The 26,831-nt window shown below is 33.6% G+C and overlaps 1 protein-coding gene across 23 annotated transcripts in view; it reads left to right on the top strand.

Annotated features, from left to right (window-relative positions):
- PPFIA2 (PTPRF interacting protein alpha 2) overlaps positions 1 to 26,831 on the top strand; it is a 510,037-nt gene that overhangs the window by 384,333 nt on the left and 98,873 nt on the right. For 15 of the 23 annotated variants that reach the window (XM_030819900.1, XM_030819901.1, XM_030819898.1 and 12 more), the window contains 8 exons: positions 6,832 to 6,978; positions 8,007 to 8,141; positions 12,998 to 13,084; positions 13,512 to 13,595; positions 13,851 to 13,982; positions 15,542 to 15,604; positions 19,928 to 20,019; positions 24,797 to 24,932. In XM_030819900.1, coding sequence (XP_030675760.1) covers positions 6,832 to 6,978; positions 8,007 to 8,141; positions 12,998 to 13,084; positions 13,512 to 13,595; positions 13,851 to 13,982; positions 15,542 to 15,604; positions 19,928 to 20,019; positions 24,797 to 24,932 — 876 coding nt within the window. The remainder of the gene's footprint in view (positions 1 to 6,831; positions 6,979 to 8,006; positions 8,142 to 12,997; positions 13,085 to 13,511; positions 13,596 to 13,850; positions 13,983 to 15,541; positions 15,605 to 19,927; positions 20,020 to 24,796; positions 24,933 to 26,831) is intronic. The other 8 variants (XM_003259605.3, XM_030819909.1, XM_012500234.2 and 5 more) reach the window with 1 other exon arrangement.

Here is a 26,831-nt window from a genome sequence, read left to right on the forward strand (position 1 = left end):
GACACAAACTCATCATTTTTTATGGCTGCATAGTATTCCATGGTGTATATGTGCCACATTTTCTTAATCCAGTCTATCGTTGTTGGACATTTGGGTTGGTTCCAACTCTTTGCTATTGTGAATAGTGCCGCAATAAACATACGTGTGCATGTGTCTTTATAGCAGCATGATTTATAGTCCTTTCGGTGTATACCCAGTAATGGGATGGCTGGGTCAAATGGTATTTCTAGTTCTAGATCCCTGAGGAATCACCACACTGACTTCCACAATGGTTGAACTAGTTTACAGTCCCACCAACAGTGTAAAAGTGTTCCTATTTCTCCACATCCTCTCCAGCACCTGTTGTTTCCTGTTTTTTTAATGATGGCCATTCTAACTGGTGTGAGATGGTATCTCACTGTGGTTTTGATTTGCATTTCTCTGATGGCCAGTGATGATGAGCATTTCTTCATGTGTTTTTTGGCTGCATACATGTCTTCTTTTGAGAAGTGTCTGTTCATGTCCTTTGCCCACCTTTTGATGGGGTTGTTTGTTTTTTTCTTGTAAATTTGTTTGAGTTCATTGTAGATTCTGGATATTAGCCCTTTGTCAGATGAGTAGGTTGCAAAAATTTTCTCCCATTCTGTAGCTTGCCTGTTCACCCCGATGGTAGTTTCTTTTGCTGTGCAGAAGCTCTTTAGTTTAATTAGATCCCATTTGTCAATTTTGGCTTTTGTTGCCATTGCTTTTGCTGTTTTAGACATGAAGTCCTTGCCCACGCCTATGTCCTGAATGGTATTGCCTAGATTTTCTTGTAGGATTTTAATGGTTTTAGGTCTAACATTTAAGTCTTTAATCCATTTTGAATTAATTTTTGTATAAGGTGTAAGGAAGGGATCCAGTTTCAGCTTTCTACATATGGCTAGCCAGTTTTCCCAGCACCATTTATTAAATAGGGAATCCTTTCCCCATTTCTTGTTTTTGTCAGGTTTGTCAAAGATCAGATAGTTGTAGATATGCGGCATCATTTCTGAGGGCTCTGTTCTGTTCCATTGATCTATATCTCTGTTGTGGTACCAGTACCATGCTGTTTTGGTTACTGTAGCCTTGTAGTATAGTTTGAAGTCAGGTAGCATGATGCCTCCAGCTTTGTTCTTTTGGCTTAGGATTGACTTGGCGATGTGGGCTCTTTTTTGGTTCCATATGAACTTTAAAGTAGTTTTTTCCAATTCTGTGAAGAAAGTCATTGGTAGCTTGATGGGGATGGCATTGAATCTATAAATTACTTTGGGCAGTATGGCCATTTTCACGATATTGATTCTTCCAACCCATGAGCATGGAATGTTCTTCCATTTGTTTGTATCCTCTTTTATTTCATTGAGCAGTGGTTTGTAGTTCTCCTTGAAGAGGTCCTTCACATCCCTTGTAAGTTGGATTCCTAGGTATTTTATTCTCTTTGAAGCAATTGTGAATGGGAGTTCACTCATGATTTGGCTCTCTGTTTGTCTGTGATTGGTGTACAAGAATGCTTGTGATTTTTGTACATTGATTTTGTATCCTGAGACTTTGCTGAAGTTGCTAATCAGCTTAAGGAGATTTGGGGCTGAGACAATGGGATTTTCTAGATATACAATCATGTCATCTGCAAACAGGGACAGTTTGACTTCCACCTTTGAAGGGAGGTTGCAAACACAAATGTTTTCAGAGCCAGGCTGGCAATGGAAAACTGTAAAGTGCCAGGTGCAAGACTGTAGGAACTGATGGCATTGATGAAACCTGTGAAAGGGCCTACACTCAGCCTGCATTACTGGATGCATCACTTCTTTTTTTTTTTGTACACACACACACACACACACACACACACACAGAGCACTGTGAAAGCTAAATAAACTAATTCTGAAATATTCAGGTCTCAAGACCCAGGCCCATGGTTTATGAAGGATTTTTTAAGGACGAGTCACATGTGAAAACTATCACAGGTGTATTACATGGAAATTCTCAAATTCCTCACAACTGGCAAAAGGGGCAATGCTAATTATTATCTCCATTTTTCTCAGATGAGACCCATAAGGTTCAGTGAGGTAAAGTAACTTGCCAAAGATCTATGCAGTTCCTTCCTCGGCAGCACGGAGGAGAAATAAGATCAGCATGGCTTCAAAACCTGTGCTTCTTCCACTATGAACTGCTTCCAAAATCAACACAGCATAATAAATAATTCAGTGATAGCAACTATCATAAAATGCAGCTACAATATAACTGTCCTCTCAATAATCAATTTTTTTTCAATAAGCAAGAAGATGTGAAAATCACTTAAAAAACAAATTACGTAGCACTTAAAGCTTTTATTTTCCTGAATATTTTTCTGGGTTATGGTCACACAGAGTCAACTGGATTGCAAGTTTCTTTTCCTTTTCTTAATTATTCTTTTAAAATATTATTTATTTATTTTAGAGAAAGAGTCTTGCTCTGTGTCCAGGCTGAAGTGCAGTAGTGTTTTCAGCTCACTACAACCTCGAACTCCTAGGCTCAAGCAATCCTCTCACCTCAGCCTTGGGAGTAGCTAAGACAAAAGGGCACATGTCATGATGTCTGGAAAATTTTTGTGTTTTTTGTAGAGACAGGGTCCTGCTATTGTGCTCAGGCTGGTCTCAAATTCCTGGTTCAAGTGATCCTCCCACCTCATCCTCCCAGTGGGCTGCGATTATAGGCATAAGCCACGGATTGCAAGTTTCTTAGTAGAAAAAAATAAGCTCCTTTTTCTTGGTACTCCTATAGCATTGCTAGCATAGTATGATTTATAAATTGTACAGGTAACAAACGTTTGTTGTAATAATTGAGTAAAAATTAGGAAACAAGAAAAAACAACCATATAATAAAAAACGGGAAGATAATTTGCTTTGCATGTGAGGACATTCTAAGGTATCTAAAATGAATTATTACTTTGAATAGCAAAAACTGCAATTACTTTTGCACCAATCTAATTTATAAATATGTTCCACTGATGGCTTCAGAATATACTTTTCTAATTTTTCTTTGTCAAAAAAGAAATCTATCCAAAATTTACTTTCATTTTACATTTTGTCTTCAAACAAAACTCCTTAAATTGATTTTGACCTATGAAGAATACGTGAGTTGGATTAAAGCTAGACACAGCACTCAAATAGAAAAATAGACAATCTCATACAAGTGGATTATCTCTCCAGTTTTTAATCAAAAGGATTATTAATTGTGTATGGATAATGATATATCAAATACATAGCTGTGCCAGTAACTAAAATTTTCAGTGGAGTATTTTAATTACATTTTGTTTTGTGAATAAAACCATCGTGTATTTCCAACTTCCTATTAACAGTTCTTCAGAATTTCACTATGTGATTAAATGAATTAAATACATCTCAGTGTTGCCTTTTCTATTATCTGAAACATGTAGTTATCTTTTTCACTTTAATAGATCTGAATTACCAGTGAGTTATATTTATTAAATATGAAAAAATCCAATTTATACATGAACTTCAGGTCAAGAGATCATTGAATCTTTATTTTTTCTCATTTTTTTGTAGGTAGCAAGTTTTAGAGACTAGGAAAAGCTTCCTCTTTTAGAATTTTTCAAATGACAGAGGGAAAAGCTATTTCTCTGACTTGTAAATCCAGTTTATTTTTGGCAACACAGCCTGCAGTTAAAAATTGAATCTCCCACATGAATCACAGAATCAAAAAATGCAGGGCCAAAATTACAAAATGCAAAAATTCCTGCATGTAATCTATATCATAGAGTGAGATCATCTAATTGTGTACGTAATAGTAATTAATAATAAATAACAGCTATTATTTAGCGAGGGTGTTTTCTACATGAGACACCATACAAAGCACTTCCTGATTCTTAACAACAATGCTATGTGCTACATATTAGAATCTCAACCCACACAACATATGAAGAAGGTGAAGCACAGAAAAGGTGACCAATATTGATCCCTTATAGCAGAGTTAGTAGGTGTCCCAAACTAGCATTTGGAGCAAGTATGTACTACTTCAATGCTCACATTCTTGAGAAATGTGTGTATGCCTTTTATTGATTTTATTGCTGTTAAAATTTAGTAAGAAGTTTATTTATACAGGTTAGCTTTAGACTTTTCTCTTCAGGCCACAAAATTTTCCCAGAGTTCTGTTTGCAAATGAAACTGACAGAATACAATATTAAGCACTCTGAAAGGATCCTCTAAGATAAAAACTCTACCATCATTGAGATAAAAAATATGTAAAGTAGAAAAAGTCAAAAGTGAAAATAAAAAGCTTTTTAAATAGTAGGCATTATTTGGGATACCTAAAATCTAGGGGTATGAGTATAATATTTCTTAAAAATTAGTCTGGCTAATTTTTGCTGAATTCATAGATTAAATTTAATTTTTTATGTTTGCACTTTAATGTCAACATAATTAATCAAGTAGCTTTTGACTGGGTCTTGATGGTCAGTAGGATTGAGCTAGACAAAGAAGACAGAACACATTTCAGGTAGACATGATGTCACAGAGTGCATTAGTTTTGTAAAGCTGCCATAACAAATTGCCACAAACTGTATGGCTTATCAACCATAATTTAGTCACTCACTGTTTTGGAGGCTTTAAGTCTGAAATCAATGTTTCAGCAGGGCCATATTCTCTCTGAAGGTTCTATTGAGATTTCTTCTTCACCCCTTCCAGCTTCTAATGGTTACTGGCAATCATTGGCATTCTTGGCTGGTAGCAGTAGAACTCCGTATAACTCCATTCTCTGACTGACTTCCTCCTTCTTCCCCGTAGATCACTGTGTCCCCAAATCCCCTCCTTATAAAAACACCAGTCATTGGATTTAGGGCCTATCCTAATCCTGTGTGACCTCATCTTAACTTGATTATGTCAACGAAATCTTATTTGCACATAAGGTCACATTCACAGGTTCAGAGTGGACACGGATTTTGGGGGGATGTTATTAGCCCCAGTACACTGAAGTAAGGAAGTATCAGGTCACAAAACCACTTTTTTTCTAGGCTTTGTAGCTCAGATTTTACCCTGAAGATGGAGGGGAAGAAATAAAAGTATTGAAACCAAGAAGCAATATGATCATTTAGAAATATCATGGAGGAAAAGTAAGGAGAGTAAAAGACAAAAAATACAAGAGAGAGAGCTAACTTGTGGGTGGGCAGGAGACTAGGGACAACATGATGAGTTTCATGGTGGATCTATTACTTTTTTTTTTTTTTCCAGAAATGGAGTCTTGCCCTGTGGCCCAGGCTGGAGTGCAGTGGTGCGATCTCGGCTCACTGCAACTTCCACCTCCCAGGTTCAAGCGATTCCCAGGCCTCAGCCTCTCTGAGTAGCTGGGATTACAGGCATGTGCCATGACGCCCAGCTAAGTTTTTTGTACTTTTAGTAGAGATGGGTTTTCACCATGTTAGCCAGGCAGACTGGTCTCGAACTCCTGACCTCAAGAGATCTGCCCACCTTGGCCTCCCAAAATGCTGGGATTACAGGTGTGAGTCATCACCTCTGGCTGATCTATTACTTTTTAATTAATTTTAATTTTTTATATATATAAAAATCTTCAAAGTCAAATAATGGCACGTATAAATATGGTACATGTATAAACACACACAGCATCTCACTTCAAGTTTTCATCTCATTTCCCTGAAATTCTTAATTTCAACCCTTTTATCCACTACTTCTGGTATTTTCTCTCTTTATTTAAACAAAATTTATGTCTTGCTATTATATTAGATTAGGACATTACCTATTTTATTCCTTATTTTACTTTTTATTCAACCTATCCTTTCATTAGAGTTATCATCTGAAAAAAAAAAGAAAGAAAATTAGAAGAAAGGCTGTCTGTTTATCTGATTATTATATGTAACAGGACTGGCTCTGGACCCTGTAGGAGAGTGACAAAGGCACTGATTAAGAATAAGTGATGAAATGATTCTGAATAATAAGATATGGAAACTATAGCCATTTCCTCAATTCCAGGATCCTTATACAAAGAAGCTTCCCACATTCTCAGGAAACCATTCCAGGCCAATGAGCCTCACTTCTGCACTTGATTTTCCCCTAACATCTTGTCAATAAAGTAGGTTATCTAACTACCAATAAATTTCCATGTAAGCTGTGAGTAAGGTAAAATTATCTCCATATTACTATCTATAAATTCGATTATTTAAAAATTACTGCTTAAAATTTTATCAATGCCATGATTTTCTCCACTTGAACTTGATTTTTTCCTATATTTATGTGTTCTTGGACTTCTTTAAACTCTTATGTAATTGAAACATATATAACTAGGTAAATGGCTAAGTTTCTAAGTCAGTTGGTAAACTTGTAAATAAGATCCAAATGTACTATTTTTTTTTTTGGCCTGCCCTTTTAACCACGGAGTTCCTCTTTCTTAATGTAAAGGTAAGAATACGGATGGTATTTGTTATCTATTTGAAGGTTGCTTTACAATTTAGAACTGTAGCCACCATTTTAACAATTTTATGACTTGCAACTCTACTCATAATTGTACTTAATTTTACTGCATAATGAACTAATTTATCTGCCACTTCTCTTACAAGAATGCCAATTCTACAGTAGACAGCTTCAAAAGCTACTCCATTGCATTCTTAGACAGCAGAAAGCTTTTGGTTACCTGAAGATACACAAATAATTCTGACAGCTAAGCTGGGAACATGCACCTGCGATCTCACATTCGTTCAATGAAAAGAAAGGAATGAATATTTACTTCAAGAATGCAATAGTTTTATGTTTCATTTTTATTTAACTAACAAGACAATAATTAAACAATATGAGAATCTGATTTGCTTTTTTTAAATTATTTTAATCGTAGGCCATGGCACAAAAGGAAGATATGGAAGAAAGAATTACAACCCTTGAAAAGCGTTACCTCAGTGCTCAGAGAGAATCTACCTCCATACATGACATGAATGATAAACTAGAAAATGAGTTAGCAAATAAAGAAGCTATCCTACGACAGGTTCAGTATCTCTGTCTTGGTTTTTTTCTGGTCCATGCGTTCTCATCATTCTCACAAAACAGGGAGTAAATAAAACAGGGTACTTCTTGACAGATGTTTGAGTAATCATTCTCTAAAATTTGAAATTCTCTAGCAAAACAAATACGATTTTCAGTGTGAAATTTACTTTCTAGAAAGATAAATTATTTGTCTTAATAATAATACAAATAATGACTCTGATTTACTTTTCATATAGGCATGAGCCAGAATCTGTGCTAAACAGTTTTCATGTATTACCTCACTTAATTCTAACCACCACCTATGAAGTAGGTAGCGTTATTATACTAAAGACACAACAGTTCAGAGACAGTCAGACTTTCCCAAGATCATACATCTACTAAACACCAAAGCCAATAATGGAATACTAAGTTTATTGGGCTCTAGAGCAGAAACAGGCAAACTATAGCCGTGGGCCAAGCTGGTTGGTTGCCTGCTCTTGTTAATAAAGTCTTATTGGAACACAGCCATGCCCAATCATTTAATCGTTGTCTATGACTGTTTTTGTGCTACAACACAGTTGAGTATTTGGGATTGAGGCCATATGATACACGAGGCCTAACATTTTTACTATCTGACCTGTTACAGAAAATGTTTGCCAACCTTATCTCTAGAGCCTGGATCATCATGCTACATTACCTCTCCCACTCCAGTCTAAATACCATGATTTTCAATATTTTGCTATGGTGGTATATCTGATGTCTTAATACTGACCTATATTCCCTTTGTTAAAATGTATACTCATGAGTAATTTCTTTCCTTTTTGCTGCCAGTGGTAAGAGCTTTTTCGTTGTTTTAATGTGCTGAAATTTATGAAGGAAACAGATAAGCTATATATGAAAACAAGACAACAATCAACACTTTGCACATTTAGGTGTGGTAGTGGCTGATTTAAATCTAGAATCATGGCTGAAGTGCAAAGCCCCTGTCGACCGGTGTTTGCTATCCAAACTCTGACTCTTTAAGTGTCTCTACTCCCATTCCCATTTCAGATGGAAGAGAAAAACAGACAGTTACAAGAACGTCTTGAGCTAGCTGAACAAAAGTTGCAGCAGACCATGAGAAAGGCTGAAACCTTGCCTGAAGTAGAGGCTGAACTGGCTCAGAGAATTGCAGCCCTAACCAAGGTACTGCACTAGAACAACTGGTCAACCTAGATATATTTGTAGAAAGGACTGGCAATCAAAATGAAATGTATAAAGATTTTCTATAGCCTTTATGAAAATTAAGTTTATTTAATCTTTATTATATTGATCTATTATTAAGTTAATTTTTTTCTTGTCATACATATTTATGCCAGCAGGAATAATTGTTATACAAATGTGATGATCCCTCTGCCTATTTAAACATTAACAAAACAAGTACAATTTCATGTCATTGTTATAGTTAATTTTCCATGGTAATATTTGTATAATAATCCTGGAGATAAACAAAAAACGATAATGTTATATGAGACATAACAGTTTAACAGGCTTCACATCAATTGCTATTAGAAGTATAGAAAATATCATAACTTCTTGATTCCTCTCCAACTACAGTCTAAAACTTGTTAGAAGTGGGAAGTTAGACTTATAAAAGTCTGAGGTCTAAAACAATTAAAAATCAGAAAGCGGCTTTATAGTTGTAATTTATTCTGAAAATTAAAATCAGTAATACTCTGAAGAATGTTCAAAATTTTATGTATAATATGCCTGGTAGATTCTGCAACTATCTGAATATTTTAGAATTTTACAAGCATTATAATGTTAAAAAGGACTATTCTGACCTCACAGTCGAACGGAAATGGCATCATTTCAAAGTGTATATATATGTCACAAGTTAAATAAAACTACATTTTGTCACTAAAAGCATGTTTGACATTTGATATGAATTCAAAAATAATCACACAATTTATATTTTTACACAATCGTTAATATTTGCTGAGTTTTCAAGGCTACTACGATAAGTGAGTATGATAGATATCTGGACTTCAAGTTTAAAATTATGGGATTAGGATTTACCCAAAATAATTTGATGCAGCAATGAAGTAGACACACACACCTGATTTTCTAAAAAAGCAAATAATTAAAAATGAACAGTGGACTGATCTTCCTGTTGGTTAAAATAGGACAATTAACCAGGTAATGAAAGGCAAACCTTTGACGGCATAGAGCAGGATTAGAGAGCATTGAAATAGTTTAGAGTGTTGGATTAACTAGTTGGATAAAACTGATTAAGATGGGATTATAATTTGGATCATTCCATAGTCACAAACCTTGCCAGTAAACCATTCTGGCAATTTCAGGAATGTGTGATTTCTAAGATAAAGATAAATTTATCATTTAATTTGAAAAAATATTTAAACATGTTGGTATTATTTCATTTTTTTCTTGTAAACACAGATCTTAAATGACTATAACTTAGACTAAGATATGCATAATTAGGCCTTTCATCTAAAGAACATAAAGGACTTTCAAAAAGAGTTATCTTTTTCAATTGCACTATTTTGGGGGTTAGATGAGTGACTGAATAAGAAAAATAACTTTTGTAAAACTGTAGCTTAAAATAATTATCAATATTATCCTGACTAAAACACAAGAAAATCTGCAATTTCCTCCAAGTAACACAATTTACAATTCAGAAAATCACTGCCCCACATTAACCTTTGACAGACTGAGAATAAAAACAATTTAAAATATAATATTTGACATAAAAAATACTATATTAAATATTCCCAAGAATTATTGATTTAGAATATATAAAAATAACTGGAATTAGGTGCCTTATATTTTTTCCTCTTATCTTGTCTAGTCTGTTAAATTTATATATATATAAAATATTACCTTGGGCACAAAAAATAGCTCCCCTCAGCTTTCTCCTCCCTTTACTGTCTCTGAACCTCTTTGATTTCATTTTTCAGAAAATTGTAATTCTTCCAAAAAGTCTTCAAATGCTCTAATTCACTTTCCTTTTTATCACTTTCTTTTCTGACTGGTGCTATGTCAGCAACATATTTCAAATATATACTTTTTATATTATTACTGTATTTTATTCATTATGAAAGCTCCTTAAGTACTGAGATTTTATCCCGAACACATTCCTTTTGCCTGTCATTTTTTTTTTTTTTTTGACATTTGAGGATCACTCTTTCATTTCTTCTCCCAAGTTTTGTGGTTTCAACAGCCTTGTACTTTTTCTTGTACTCTGTTCTCAAGACCTTTAGGGTCTATCTTTATATCTGTTTTTTTTTTTCTGTTTCAATTTGTTTCTGGTATTTCCTTATTATGGATCATCATAGTCTTTTTCTGTTCATTAACATTTTGACTACTCAGTAAAGTAAAAATATTTTTTCTTAGCTTAAACATGGGATCCTCCCCCTATATTTTGAATGATATTCTTGATAATCCCTCAGACATTTTATTTCACCAATATACTTTTTTCTACTTTACTGTCACCTTTTCTTCTTCCTTTTTCTAGGTCTTTCTCTTTAAATTTAATTTCTTCTCCCTTTCTGAGTTTATTCCTGTTCTCAAAACCATTTCTGCCTGTAGTTCATCCTAAAACTTTAGTCTATTTTAAATTTTCCTATATCATATTAAGGAGTGAAACCAAGATAAACAGTTTTTCACCAAGGAGTATAAAAAATAGCGGACTGTTTCTGTGTGATCTTTGTATTTACAACAATTGCTAAAACTGTAGTTTTCACATAGAATGCAAATCAGTAGTGTTGGTTGAAAATTGGTCCCAGTATATATTATTTAGATGGGATGTCTGAATGCATTATTTGGTTGATAAACTATTTTTCTCCTTCTAATGTGAGTGTGTGTGTGTGTGTGTGTTTGTGTGTGTGTGTGTATAGACAAAGCTTATTTATGGCTTTTAGAAAGTCAGAATGATTGATTAATGGTTATGGATACGACTAAAACTTTTGCTTTGGCGAGTTTACACACAATTAACCAATAAAGATTACTTTGGGCTCCCAGTCTTGTGATTTATTATATCTACTTTTTAATTAAAATGCATATTCCTTTTGCAAGGACATAATTCATCTTGAATGAGGTATTTTATTTATTTCTAGTACCAATAAAATGTATCAGCAATAATAGTAATTTAAACAGGACCAAATTCTTATTTTATCTCTGAAGTGAATTTTCACAATTTTGGTGTTTTTTTTTTCTTTTTAAGTTTGATGTGTTTTTAATAAGTAAACAGAAACAACTAGAAGTTTTAAAGACCTCTAAAAACTTGTATTTTTGAAGACACAGTCTTGGCAGCTGAAATATTCATGTCTCAAGTGTCTTGAGTCAGTCATCTAATTAATTTAAACACTACTAACTGCATGTTAAAATGTAATTTTGAAGGATCACAGATAACTTTATGAATTTAGATTATATAATTTCAACAACATTTTCATCCACTTACTGTATTCTTAATAGAACTCTAAAATTAAATAATATTATAAAAAAAATTATGGCATTTGGGGACCATGGTAACTCTGTGTAGCATCTAAATTGGAAATTTGAGGACGACTTGAGGAAAGAAATTGGTTATTTGGTATGTCTTTATTATCTTCCACATTTATAAAATAAGAATATCAGAAGGAAAACCTTACAAAATGTAAATGTTGAATTATAGTTTGCATAAGCACACCAGAATTGAAATGTTAAATATTTGCTTTCATAGATTAAATTTGAATTTATTACATAAAATAGTATATATGCATCTGAATCAAATGAATAGGTTACTATTTCTTTTCAATTACTGCATGACATATTTATATATAGTCCTATATTGCCATAAAGTGAGTTTCACTGTTTTAGAATGAGCTTATAAAATGTGATAGAATATGCTCTGGAGTTAAATTTGTAGTCCTGACATAGAGTCCTTTAAATGTAATAATTACTTGCAATTATTAAAATGTTGATGTAACTTCATATGTAATCCTTGCATAACATACTAACAATTTTGCTATCAGCAATGTCACATATGTTGAACACTCTGCACCTGTGGTAACCTGACGGTCACCTCCAAGACATGTATCTAACCTTGGCACTGGGCAAACATGAGCTTACAAGGAAACTGTGCTGCCTATTCACTTTAGGCACTATTTTGTTTCCACAGCAACAAATCAATGCAGAAACAGTTTGGGATTGGCCCCTAGTGTCATTTAGGAGAGTCACAAACAAGATTTCTTGTTCTCACAGCATTATTGTCAATTGATAATTTGAGGACTTTCAATCATTTTCATTTAAGATTTCTAATTAAACCTATCTGAGAGTAAGCCATTAAATTCTAGACCAATATCTGAGAGTGGACTGTTAGACCAGTATCTGAGACCAAGTATCTGAGAGTAGGCCATTAAATTCTGGACCAATGACCATAGTGTGCATTCAGACACCAGAAGTCATTTCATAAGTTTTCCTGTTGCTGAGGAAACTCAATCTTGCTTGAATTGGGGACTACTCACAATAACCCTTAGGCTTAGTTTTTTATCTTTTTTCTACAGAGCAAGGTTTAGAATAAATTTTGTTCCAAATTAATTACACCTGAGTCATTGTCTAGCATATTCCTCAACATTGTGAAACTACTGTTTCTGTTATTTTTAAGTAATATAGACAAACAAACCCAAATACAAACTTTTAACAATCTATCAGAGACATATTCTGGTGTTTGGTTTCCCATAATTCCAATTATTATATAACTCTTTCAGAGTTGCTTTATTCATTCTGTAGCAGTCTTTCATTGCCAGCCATCACTAACCTTTCATATCTTAGGTTGATAGCTTTTTATTTTAGTATATTATTGTTTTTTATTTAAAACCATCAACTGCATCGTGTTCACCAAATATCAATGTAGTTCTTTCCACATAAAATTCTGTCTATTAAAGTATTAAATTTGCTGTCACACCTTTCTTTTAAGCATTCTGTGCTGTGTTCTGTTCGGTGTCAGTGTCTTTAGTTCTGATTTTTCAATTTTGTCCCTCTCCTTTTCCTTGACTCGTTAGTCTGATCCAACCTCTTCTACCTCATCTGATGATTATCAATATGTTATGGAAGCTAAACTACAAGAAATGATCTCCATACGTAGGAAGGTAGTCCTACTGGACTTTACTTTCTATTGCTAAATAGAATCCATCTAAGTTTTTCTTTTCATTTATAAAAATTATGTTACTTTTATTTATTGATAATCAACCATCTGTGCAGTTCAGTGCTTCAGGAGCTTAAGATTGGACAATGGCAGGTTTGTGTTCAAACCATGCACAGTCTGCATGTTACATTTGGCTGATTTCATTGCTCATAAATAACTCCAATGTTTTGCTGATGCTTGGATGTAACAGGCCTTTGTAGCTGACACATTTCAAGCAATGCTGTTCAGCTGCCTGTTTGAAGAAAGTTTATTTTTTAAAAACTACGTTTGCAGTTGGTAGTAGCTTGCTTTACATTTTATTTCAATTTATTTAGAGGAAAAGTGTTAACCAAATCTTACATTTCAGGTGTATTCTTCATATTTCTTAACAGGCTGAAGAAAGACATGGAAATATTGAAGAACGTATGAGACATTTAGAGGGTCAACTTGAAGAGAAAAATCAAGAACTTCAAAGAGTATGTATGTTAAGAACTATTACCCCCCAATCATTGGTTTATGAATTCATGTTCTGTATATAAGAAGAAAGCCTTTAACTGAGCATGGGTTATACTTAAAACTGACAAATATGACCTGTAGACTTTGAAGAAAAAGTTTCCACCACTTTAATCAAAACAGATGTAAAATTAAATTCAATTTAAAACTAGCAACACTATAAAAATAATCTCAAACAGTTTTTGAATGGATTTTTATGTCATTTTTTAAAATGTAAGGCTAGGCAAAGAGAGAAAATGAATGAGGAGCATAACAAGAGATTATCGGATACAGTTGATAGACTTCTGACTGAATCCAATGAACGCCTACAACTACACTTAAAGGAAAGAATGGCTGCTCTAGAAGAAAAGGTAAAATGATAGAAGGGTAAAATCACATGAATATTTTGCAATGCTCATGTTTGTTTTATATACAGCTGCAATCATTGTAATGGTCAGATGATCCATTTACTTACTTTTTAAAAATGCCTGGTATATTCTTAGAAAGGAATGCATATTTTTTATTTAAAAAAGTGTAAGATCAAATTTGGGATGAATAAAAAATTTGCATGATATATAAATCTTTTATATTCACATGTTCATATGAGGCAAATGTATTAAAATATGCTGTGCTTTTATGATGAAAATATTTTATTTATCCTCTGCCTGGTATGCAAAATAGAAAAGTGATGAGACACAAGTCAATACTTTTTTCGGGGGGAGGTTATTTGAAATATTCATGTGTCAAGTGACTGATATCTACACAGCAGACTAAAAGTCAAAATGTAAGTGAGTTTATATCATCAAAAGAACTAGTATCAATCCCAGTAAAGGGTTTAGGAATCCAGTATTTTCAGCTGCATTATTTCAGAAATAGTGCTTCTGTACAGTCTACAATGTGATTTACAGTTATATATGTCTCATTGATAGTTGGCAGCTACCAGACCAGCAAGAGTTATGAGAGCTGGTTACCAATTCCAGAGCATAAATTAAGGTAGGGTATAAAACCCGGATGATCACATCATTTTAGAAATCTAGATTGAATGCCAATCACTATTTTAGCTAGACATTTTCCATTAGTACATAAAATAAACCAAAATGGGGAAAATGTTTTGACAAAAAGTTAAAGTAGTTTGAATAATTTACCCATTAAAAAGTACTAAGACATGACTTCCTCTCATGCAACTTCAAATACATGGCCACTATGCAATTACTACACTCTTAGTTTAATTTTACTCTATAACTTTGAAAAAGAATACAGTATTTTAAATAATGCCTTATAGTACCTTTGTGTTTTGTAGAAAAATAAATAACTTTTAACAACAAAAATAATTTTCTGGCAAGGTTTATTTTAAGTATCTATGATGCCAACTTATTTCCACATTACTTTGTGACATGTAATATTAGGTTTATGAATAGCTAGAATTTGTTATTTCTCTAATAATTTAAATATCATTATAAATTGTTAATTCCACGTTGCAGTAGATGTCCAGAAAGTGAAATTTTTAAGAATATGATTTCACAATTTCTTCTTTCGTCAGACAATAGAAGTGAGTTCTTCTGAATTTTTTATAACACCTCTAAGATTTAGCTTGTTGCTCACTTTTTCTTATTTGAAGAATAACCAATAGTTTCTAATTTAAAATGTGGTCTGAGAAAAGGCAAACAGAAATAGCTTAAAATGCAATATTTATTTCGTTTGTTCTTCAAGTGTTGCAAAATAACATTTCCCATTTAAATTATGTATTTTTTAAATGTGAAGTTCTCACATTTGAAAATTTCATCAAAGCATGGTTTCCATGGAAACCAAGAAATACCTGTACTAAGGAAGGAATCTAAGAGGATTCTTGAGTGATAAGATATTAATCAATATGTATTTAAGTATTTTCTGTTTAATTTATTAATTATTTCTGCTATTTTCTTTTCTTTAGAATGTTTTAATTCAAGAATCAGAAACTTTCAGAAAGAATCTTGAAGAATCTTTACATGATAAGGTATAATGGAAACTTACATTTTGGGCCCATTTTTCTATTTTTATTTTCTATTCCACTGATGAATGTTTTGTTGTAAAATAAATTTGAAAAAATAATTTTAGTATGCTATCTTTGTAAAACAATTTTAACTTTTTTTTATACCTGCAGTAAAGTGTACATAGAGAGGAAGAGCTTGATGAATCTTTGTAACCCAAATTCACCAAAAAGTAGCACTTCAGAAATTAGTTATATTCATACTCTTCCATTAAAGGATAATCACTATCTTGACTTAGAACATTAAACAATGGTTTTGTCTTGCTTTATGCCTTATATAAATAGAATTAAAATATATGCACTAATTTATGTCTAATTTTAGATATTCTTTCAGCAGAAATACATTAAATACTATCATATATAAGAATTATGCTAAGTTATATATGTCCAAACATAATCCTAGTTCCAAAGGAGCTAAAAAAAATCTAATTGAGGAGAGAGAACACAGCCTTTACAAACCAATGAGGATGCAGGGTAGCAGATGCCAAGTGCCAAATTAGTGAAGTAGGCAATAAGAGCTACAGATAGGAAAGACCATGATTTGTTGCTGCTGTGAAGAAGACTTCAGGAAGGAGGGACTTGACTGAAGATTTAAGGGAAAGTAGGACTCTGATGCCAGGCTTTCAAACATAGTGCATGTGGCATGATCACAGGTGCTTGGTGGGGTGAGGGGATGGGTAATGAGTGTGACATTTTAAATAATAGGCACAACTATTTGGCTGGAATCAATTATTCCTGTTGTAGGGCATGTGGTAGAAGAGGAAACTAAGGGTAGATTGTGAAATTTTAATGGTAATTGCTAATAATATTTTTCGTCTTCATTAGCCTGTAAAGTTATTGTTAGCAATTTTATCTTATTTTGTTAAAGAAGATAGGATTGCTAACTTAAGAAGTGATCTATAATTGTTTGTTGAGAAAAGATAGAAGAAATGGAGAGAGAGAAAAAAGGGAAAAAGAGAATGAAGGAAAGAAGGGAGAGGGGGAAGAAGGAAGGGAAAGGGGGAGGGAAGGGAAGGGAAGGGAAGGGAAGGAAGGAAGGGGAGGGGGAAGGAAGGGAGGGGAGGGAGGGAGGAGGGAAGGAGGCAAGGAAGGAAGGAAGGAAGGAAGGAAGGAAGGAAGGGAGGGAGGGATAGTATGGGATATAGAAGGTATTGGAAAAGATGAAGAATAGAGGAAAGAGAACAATTATACATTTAACCCTACTGGATGCTGCATATTATGATGCAATTAAAAATAGTTATTTTTAATTGCATCCTGAAAGATATGTCTTTAGAACCTGAAAGATAGGTCTTTAGAACCATGTAATGTGGGACCTAGAAGATAGTATCTGATTCTTTCTGAGGTAGTTCACAAAGACAACACAGAGGAGATTACATTTTTAGTAGCCTCTTAAAGATATATATGATCTTAATAAAGGTAGAGCATTCCAGGTAGAGGATGAATCCTCTGCAACAGCACAAAGAAAATCAAGATGATTGATTTGATGAATCATCAGAAGTTTACTGTGACTGGTATGTATTTAAAGAAGTAGTTTTTGAGCAGATTGTGAATTTTGGACTTGATGCTGTTATGCGTGCTATGTTATCCAAAGCTCTGTGTGCTCCTGGCAATATCCCCAGAACCCACTCCCCCACCACCTACCGAAGTCTTGTAACTCCAACAATCTGCCTAAGCAACCAAGAGTACTAATCATGCCATGCTTTGCATCCTTGCTTGTGTCAGTCTCCAGAGAGAGTAAATCCCAAATCATATCTCATTTCTGAACTATCATCCCATTTAGATGGGCACATTCACTAATCTGACCACATCTTCTATAATTCCTCAAATTTCCACTAAACTAACTGTACTCACAGTCCATTATCAGCAAAACCCTCTGTAGGCTCAAACTCTTTTCTCAGTGTTTCCCTTTCTATCTTTATCTCTAAAATTTGAAGTTTCTAGGTAGCTTTCCTTTCTTCTCTCTGATTCACCCCTAGTGACTTCATCTGATCTCCTGGATTTAAACACCATCTATAAATTGAGCACATCCAAATTTAGATTACCTACTGGGTCTTCTTCCCTGAGAGAGTTTATATATTCTAATGCCAACTCAATATCTCCATATGGACACCTAGGTACCTCAAATGTAACATGCCAATATATTCTCACCCCACTCCCACACATCAAACACCACCACCACCTAACCTAACACACCAGCAGTCTTCTCAGTCAATCATACTTACAATTTCTTTCTTTCTTTCTTTCAGTTACTCAGGCTAAAAAACCTGGACTTAGTCTTGACCCCTATGTTTATTTCATATCCCACATCTGGTCCAATATCAAATCCTCTTAGTTCTACTCTCACAATATAGCCAAAATATAGCCACTCTTACTCTAACACCAGTCTTGTCCAAGCCATTACTCTCTTGCCTCAAAATTTCCTCTCTTTTCTGCCTCCCAATTTAACTTGACAATCTATTTCACAGCCATTAGAATGATCATGCCACTTCTCTGCTAGAAAATCCAGGAAACATAGCAAGACCCCATCTTTACAAAAATAAAAAATAAAAACAAATTAGCCAGGTGCAGTGGTGCACACCTGTAGTCCTCCTAACTACTTGAAAGCCTGAGGCAAGAGGATTACTTGAGCCCAGGAGTTCAAGCTGCAATGAGCTGTGATCACACAACTGCACTCCAGTTTCAGTGGCAAAGTGATACCCTGTCCTTAAATAAATAAATACATAGATAAAAGAATTTTTAAAAATCCTTCAATTGTTGCCTATCTCATGCAGAGTAAAAGCCAGAGTTTGAAGTGGTTTACAACCACTTTTAGGACTACCATTCCTGAGTTCTGCAATCATACTTTTAAATAGTATCCTCTACTTGTCAATTAAACCTCTCCAATCCAGCCACACTGGACTCCTTACCCTCTACTCCATTTCCACTAAGAGGTGTATGTACATGCTGTTGCTTTTGTCTGCCATGCCTTTTCCTAAAAGTCTCATTTTTAAATTTCTCCTTTATTTAGGTCATTGCCCAAGTATTACTTTATTGAAAAACCTTTCCATGACTCCCATGTTTTCTCCTTTCTAACAACATTCTATATTCCTATATTCCTACTTGTTTATTATTCATCTTTTCTACTAAATTCTAAATTGCATGAGGGCAAGACATTTGTCAGCTCACTACTGTATCTCAGGTGCCTGACACACAAGAGGTACTCAGCGCACTTTTGTGAAAATAATGAACAAAGATATTTACAAATCAATAAGAAACTATTGAACATTTTAAAGCAACACATTAGTTTATTGTACATGTGTTTTAAAATTATATGTCTAGCAGAGAAATGTGTAGGAAAGAGACTGAAACTGGTAAAAATCATTCAGGAAAAAGATAAAAAGGGCTTAGAGTAGGATGGTAGTGAGGTAGTGAGAATAAAAAAACAGAGAAAAACATTGCAAAGGCCACATTGACAAAAAAAAAAGTGTGATGAGAAAAGAAGTTTGAATAAAGTAAAATATCAAGCACTAGCCACTGGGAAGGGGAAAAACAGTAATAGAAAAATCTAGAATGATATATTTAGACCTGTATAACAATATAAAAGCAGTTAATTAAAGCTCTAAGACAACCCCTATCTTCGTAGATTTGCAGACCAGAACCTATAATGCCAATTTGAGAAAATTATCATTAAGTACAAATAATTGTGACAATATCAAGCTAATCGGTTGTCAACTTTATTTTTTAAGGTGCACTCCAGCCTCAGTGACAGACTGAGGCCCTGTCTTTAAAAAAAAAATTAAATAAATAAATAAATAAATAAATAACTTTTTAAAAAAATCCTCCAATTGTTGCCTATCTCATGCAGAGTAAAAGCCAGAGTTTACTTTCCTCTTTCTTTCAATCCAATCATCTTTTTCCTTCACCCATATGTCCTTTAACCCTCGTAGAATAATGGAAATTCTTCATTTACTGCATAAAAAAGATGCTTTCTTTATTTTCAAAACTGCATATGATTTCTACTCTGCATTTTTCAGTGACATCTACATAGCTGGTCATAATTTTAATATTCCCACGAATTTTCAAATATTCAGGATTAGTGCATGCCACGGATTATAGATAAATTTTTATTGATTTCTCGATCCACATTTTTTATTACAAGGGGAAAATTTTGGCATGCTTTATTATTATGTGTAATAACCTTTAATAAAAATATATCCTCAGTTTTTCCTTTAAAAAAACATTAAGACTCATTTATCATAATTGGTTGCTGATATTACTGGCATCTGAGTAACACTGTTTTGATTTTTTTAGGAAAGATTAGCAGAAGAAATTGAAAAGCTGAGATCTGAACTTGACCAATTGAAAATGAGAACTGGCTCTTTAATTGAACCCACAATATCAAGGTAACATTAAACTAAAAGCTTATCTATAGTTCACTGAAAATCAACATGAATTCCCTTCTGGTTTCATATGTCCTAAACTATAATAAATCAGTACTTCCTATTGCTCACTAGTCATTACCACGTTTTGACTCTTCACTGATTTACAGTTTTTACATTCAAAAATAACTTTTTAATTAGAACTTATTTGCGTAATCAATAAAAAATTAAAATATTACCTTTTGTATTCTGCATTTCATTATATACATAGAAATATATTAAAAGATTCTTAATTGAAGAAATTGAACTGTGTACAGGGAGATTGCATCTCATTCAAGAAGAGGCGTCAGCCCCTTTCTCTATATGTGTTCAATACAGAAATTGAATTCGACATAAAATTTTCTATATGTGTTCAGTGTAGAAACATGCAGTGTAGAAACATGCAGAAATATGTTCAATGATTATTGTGACTAAACAAATATTATTGGTTATGGTCACTTAGCAGCTACCTATTTCGGTAAAGTAATTGCAAAAAAAGAGGAAAAGAGAAATGAATCAGATTAAAGAAAAAAGAAAAAAAACTTCAAATAAATTTAGCCATACTCGTCTACTTTGATTTACTATCTCATCTTAAGAAAAAGAAGCAATGGATGGCAGCTTACTTGATAGATCATGGATAGATAGATAGATGATAGATAGATAGATAGATAGATAGATAGATAGATAGATAGATAGATCGATCTATATGTTAATAATTCACACATAATTTCCTTTTGTGTTCGAGATGTTTTATTTAAAGTTGTTAGAAACCCCAGAAGGACTCACTCATTTAATCACGTATTTACTAGGCAACACAGAATAATAGCAGCTGTTTGAAACTTTCCACTACCATAGGCTTTTAGTAGAAGTTCATCTTTCTTGGTGTTATGTTCATCTTTAGAATGTTACCTCCACCAGAGGAGGGGTTTGTATCGGTTTTGATAACTACCATAATCTCAACACCTAAAAAAACTATTTTGCATATAGTATGCTCTCAAGATATATTATAGAATGAATAAATGAATATCTGGTAAAGCATTTTTCAGATGCTCAAATAAAAATTCAAATTAAAAAAATCCTGAAGTGTCTTAAACTCTTTTCAATATAAATGTAAGGAAAAACAATATTTAATATTTTAAGCACTTCCATACTCAATTGAATATGAGAAAAATTTCGGCAGGCATAAAAGCACTCAAGAAACTTTTACATATGTAAGTCATTAATTGAGAAAACCATTCTTATTTTTCACATTTTTAAGATTCTGATTTTTACATATGAACTGAAATTATTATTTCAATGGTATGTGTTCACATGGTTATGATGATTATAATGAGGATGGTGGAGAAGGAGGAGAAGAACTGATAAAATATCAAGGGAGTCAATCATAGAATAAGCGTTACCGAATCAATAGATTAAATATATTTGATTAAGAATAAATGGCCATTTCCTTGTTTTTTTGACCTTAGGTCTCAAAATACAAAGTTTCAGTGTTGTCTAAATGTCTATCACTGGCCGGGCGCGGTGGCTCACACTTGTAATCCCAGCACTTTGGGAGGCCGAGGCAGGCAGATCACGAGGTCAGGAGATCGAGACCACAGTGAAACCTCGTCTCTACTAAAAATACAAAAAAATTAGCCAGGCGTGGTGGCGGGCGCCTGTAGTCCCAGCTACTCAGAGAGGCTGAGGCAGGAGGATGGCGTGAACCCGGGAGGCGGAGCCTGCAGTGAGCTGAGATTGCGCCACTGCACTCCAGCCTGGGCGACAGAGCGAGACTCCGTCTCAAAACATAAATAAATAAATAAATAAATAAATAAATGTCTATCACTGCACTGAGTCATTATGGACAGCCTAACAATGTGACATTTATCTACAATGAAGGATGATTGGGCCTATATAGAACAATTATTCTTTGATCAACAGATTGTAGTGGAAGGAACCCTAGACCAAGAATAAGACAATCCACATTCCTAGGAGTCAGACAGATAATTACAAGCTGCTTCATTTTGGAAAACCCATTTTCCTTAATAACATTCTAAATAAATACATATTTGTACCTAAATATGCATAAATGGTATTTTTGTGATTATCTCACAGGCTTGGTTTGCAGATAAAATAAGACAAGTAAGCAATGGGGATTATATATATAGTAAACCATATCACAAGTATAAAGTATTATAGAAATAATTAAGGTAAGCTAGCTAAACAGAACTTATAATAAGTTACAGGATAACTGTATTTATTAAAGAAAAATTATTTATAGAACATTCATGCTTCTGAGGACAAGTAATTTCATAAAAACAATAACGGAAATAGGAGGTGCGTGAGAACTCAATCTACTAAGTTTTGATCTAATAGGTGAGGAAGTGAGGAGAGATAAGCTAAGGTGAGCAAATATCAGTGACAACTATTCTCTCTTAATATCTCATCTGAGAAGAAAGCAAAATGAATTCCAGAGTGACTAGAAAGGGCTTGATTTGGCTCAACTCTGAAAAAAGGTAGAATCTGGGTAATTGGAAAAGACAACAGAGAACACTCCAGGAAGCAGAGCGATGGGTAATAGGTTTTCTCTAAAAAAATTCTTACCTGGCTTATTTATGCAAGTTCTTTAATGAGATTACATGCAAGAGTCACAGGAGATTCAGGAGAAGCTACAGGGTTCATTGCTTAAAGGAACTGATGCCTGTTTTGTGACTTACTTAGACCTTCCAAAAGCCTTTCAAAATACTGAACACCTAGAATGATTTAAACATTAAACTAGTATGATAATATTGCCTCTGTTTTCTCCTGTTAGAGAACTAGCTCAGAGAATTGGAAAAAAGAGGAAAGAGATGAGTTTGAGGACTGTTATAATAAAAAGAATACTAGGAACTAGAAGAGTAGATGGCAATAGCACTTTTAAACTGAGACCTTAAAACTGTTAACCACATGTGTTGAGACTGTTTTCAGGAGAACACAAACAAACAAACAAAAACAAAAGCATGTTCAAAGAAATGAAAAGAAAGTGTGAGTTACTGGAATTGAAAAAAAGTCAGTACAGCTGTATGAAAAGCTAGGCAGACAGTATCTTAAAATGAAACTGGAAAGTGGCAAAGGCCCAAATTATAGAGGGCCTTTAAGGACATTGAATAATTTTAAGCAGGAAATTGATATGATTAGATCTGTGTTTTGCTTTTTTTTTTTTAAATAAATTGTCTGGAGTTGTGAGATAAATCAACAAGGAAACAATGCTCCTAGGATGATGAGTTATAATGTTAGAAACTTCACTCTGATGCCCAAAGGGACATTAAGGTAAGCAGCCACAGGAAAAAGGAACCCAGACTGATTACAGCAAGATAGTTTAAGCCTGTCTTATAATGATTTCATTTATCATCTTGCCAGATATTTATGAAGTGCTTATTGTATGCTAGGAACGCCTTCCTGGACATAAGAAGGTGACTAAAATCTGATCTTTGTTCTTCATGAAACTTAGAGCCTCTGCCCAAGAGATGAAAACAGAGAGTTGTGTCCTTTGTGAATATGGCCTAGTTATTTTTTTGTGTGTAACTTATCCATGATAAAACCTGTTTACTTGATTAAGTCTCAAATATATTGCTACAAAAGCAATAGCTGTCACCTATTTGATGGATAATTTTTTGTTCATTTGTTCTAATGCCCCATTTGGCAAAACAAGAACTTTCTTAAGTTAGTGTCTTCCGCTGTTGCAAACACCCAGACCTCACCTCCCCTTTTTAATGTTACCAAATATTTGGAAGTGCTTGTCTTTGTTCACAAGAATAACTGAAAAAGAGAGTATAATCAATCAGCAGGAGCCTCAAATTCAATAGAACTAACAGCTTTAAGTATATTTCCTACTGATGATGGATCTGTTATTTCATTTTATAGGACAGCGTTATGTCACGTTATTATCATCATTATTGTAACAATAAAATGAATTTGCTATAAATCCACATATAAGTAATATGCCTGGAGAAGCCTTTTCTGCACTTTGATTATAGGATACTTTATTACCATGTTTATTGAAAACTAGTGTGTAATGATACTTTCCAACTAAAATTTTCCGACTCTTTCATCTTTAAGCAGATTTAAGAATCAATTGTGCTTATGAAAAGATTTTTCTCCATCCTTTTGAAACGTCTTATTAAAAACTTTAAAAATCCTTCTGGTAGTATATCCTATTTTCTTTTATAAAAATAAGACCATAAGCCTTGGGTCCACCTAAATTTAAGGATTTTGTTGATTCTCTAAATTGAAAAATAGAATGTGAAAAATAGACAATGTGAATAAACTTCTCCAAAAATTTTAAGATTGGAAAAGTTCTGGGACCCTCAAATTTTAGACATTTTTAGTTAGATGTATAAGAAATATTTAAAACAAATACAGTAATCAATAGCATATACTGTGATATACACGAAAGAGCTCCAACTAAACTGCCAGAATTTAACCTAATGGATTTTGATTATCAGTGTTATTATGATTCATTTTATTACTGCATTTGAAAATGATAATAAACAGAAAGGTTATAAGTACTGTGTATTCTAGAAGAAGAAAGTGCACTTGACTTTCAGGAATGGACCTAAGACTGCAGCTTCTGACATAAGTCTCTAAAGAGGCCTCAGAGAGTCATGACAATTTATCAGTTTTCTTTCTTGACGTTTATTTCCTCGAGGACTTCTGCTTTATTGCCAGTTAAACAGCAGATAGTAATTTCCTGGTAAGTTCAATTTTTTGGATTGGATTATTTTATATTATTCCTTTTTTCCAGAACTCATCTAGACACCTCAGCTGAGTTGCGATATTCAGTGGGATCCCTAGTGGACAGCCAGTCTGATTACAGAACAACTAAAGTAACAAGAAGACCAAGGAGAGGCCGCATGGGTGTGCGAAGAGATGAGCCAAAGGTTAATCTTTTAACTGCAATTCTTCTCTAGTTTTATTTAAATAGATCATTTTATTTTTGATAGAATTTTAACACTGAGATAATTAGAAAATGCTAGCATTTTTATTAATTTGAAACACGGAGTATGACATTTTTTAAAAAAACTATAAGTAACATAAAGCCCTGACTATGGGCCCAAAGTTGAATAAGCATTTCCCATGTATTTATTCATATAACATTATGAAGTGGGTACTACTTTTATACTAAGTTCAGACATAAAAACATTGAGGCTCAGAAAAGTTAAATGTTCAACATTGCACAGGTAGCAAAGTAATGGAGTCAAAACTTGGGCCTATATTTGTGTAGTTTCCAATACTATTAGTAGTGTAATATTAACTATTATACTACATTGCCAAACACGTAGTCTTTTGATTTTCTTGGGCATTTGAGCAATGGCATTCATGTTGTTCATTCAAATTAACTTAATTAAAATTAGTATTTTAAAAACACTTTGAAGAAAATGTACATAGACTGTTCCTTGTGTTCATAAAGAACTGTTAATGATAAGGGGCAGTGCTCGCCTTCCATTCAGTCAATAACTTAATTTAAAATTTGAAAGCTATGTTTGTTGAGTAATGTAGTTGTATTTTATAGAGAAGTAAAACAGTCCTTTGGTGCCTAAGTATAGTTTAGTCTTTCAACTACTTTTATGTACCCCAAATACTATATAATACATTTGTCCATATTTGTACACAGGCCCTTGATGACTTTTGGGTTTAAACTTGCACCAGTATGTTATGTATTAATTAATCCATCATAGTGGCATTCAATATCTGTTGAATACATGAATAAATAAATGAGCAAATGAAGACTAAATGAAGTTAATCTCAATTCTTTTCTCATTATTATGTGACAAATTAATTAGTGCTACTTGATACCAAAACAAATTGTAACACAAATACTAATTCTGGTTCTCAATTCTTAACTCAATGCTCATGGAAGTATCATGTGGTCTTCCATAGAAATCATTTTATATGATCACAAAACTAAAAACCAATTTTTAAAAAAGCAGAATAAAAGAGATCAAGGATCTGTCTTTTACGCCCAGCCTCCTCATACATTCAGATAACAGCTTGAAAAACACTGGTCAATTGCATACTTCAAATGGAAGATTTCTTATATCCATTTAAAAAACATAACCATGTAAATTAGCATGCCTTGGGCTTAAAAATTCCAGGTATACTCTGTTTTACTGTGCTTTGCTTTATTGTATTTCACAAGCATTATGTTTGTTTGCTCGTCTGTTTTTTTACAAATTGAAGGTTCCTGATAACCCTGCCTCAAACAAGTCTATGGGTGCTATTTTTTCAATGCATGTGCTCACTTTGTATATCTGTCTCATATTTTGGCAACTTTCACAATATTTCTTTCTTTCTTTCTTTCTTTCTTTCTTTCTTTCTTTCTTTTTTTTTTTTTTTTTTTTGAGACAGGATATTATTCTGTCACCCAGGCTGAAGTGCAGTGGCGTGATCATGGCTCATTGCAGGCTTGAATTCTTGGGCTCAAGCAATCCTCCCATCTCAGCCTCCCAAGTAGCTGGGACCACAAGCGGGCACCACTATGCCCACCTAATTTTTGTATTTTTTGTAGTGATGGGGTTTCACCATCTTGCCCAGGTTGGTCTCAAACTCCTGTGCTCAAGAGATCTGCCCAACTCGGTCTCCCAAAGTGCTGGGATTATAAGCGTGAGCCACGGCACCCACCAGTTCTCGAAATATTTCAAACTTTTATTATTATTAATATTATTATTATTATTATATCTGTTATGGTGATCTGTGAACAGTGATCTTTGATGTCACTATTGTAATCATCTGGGTGCACCACGAACCATGCCAATATAAGACAGTGAACTTAATCTATA

This window comes from Nomascus leucogenys, chromosome 10 (assembly GCF_006542625.1).
Source record: "Nomascus leucogenys isolate Asia chromosome 10, Asia_NLE_v1, whole genome shotgun sequence".
In the NCBI taxonomy this organism is placed as follows: domain Eukaryota; kingdom Metazoa; phylum Chordata; class Mammalia; order Primates; family Hylobatidae; genus Nomascus; species Nomascus leucogenys.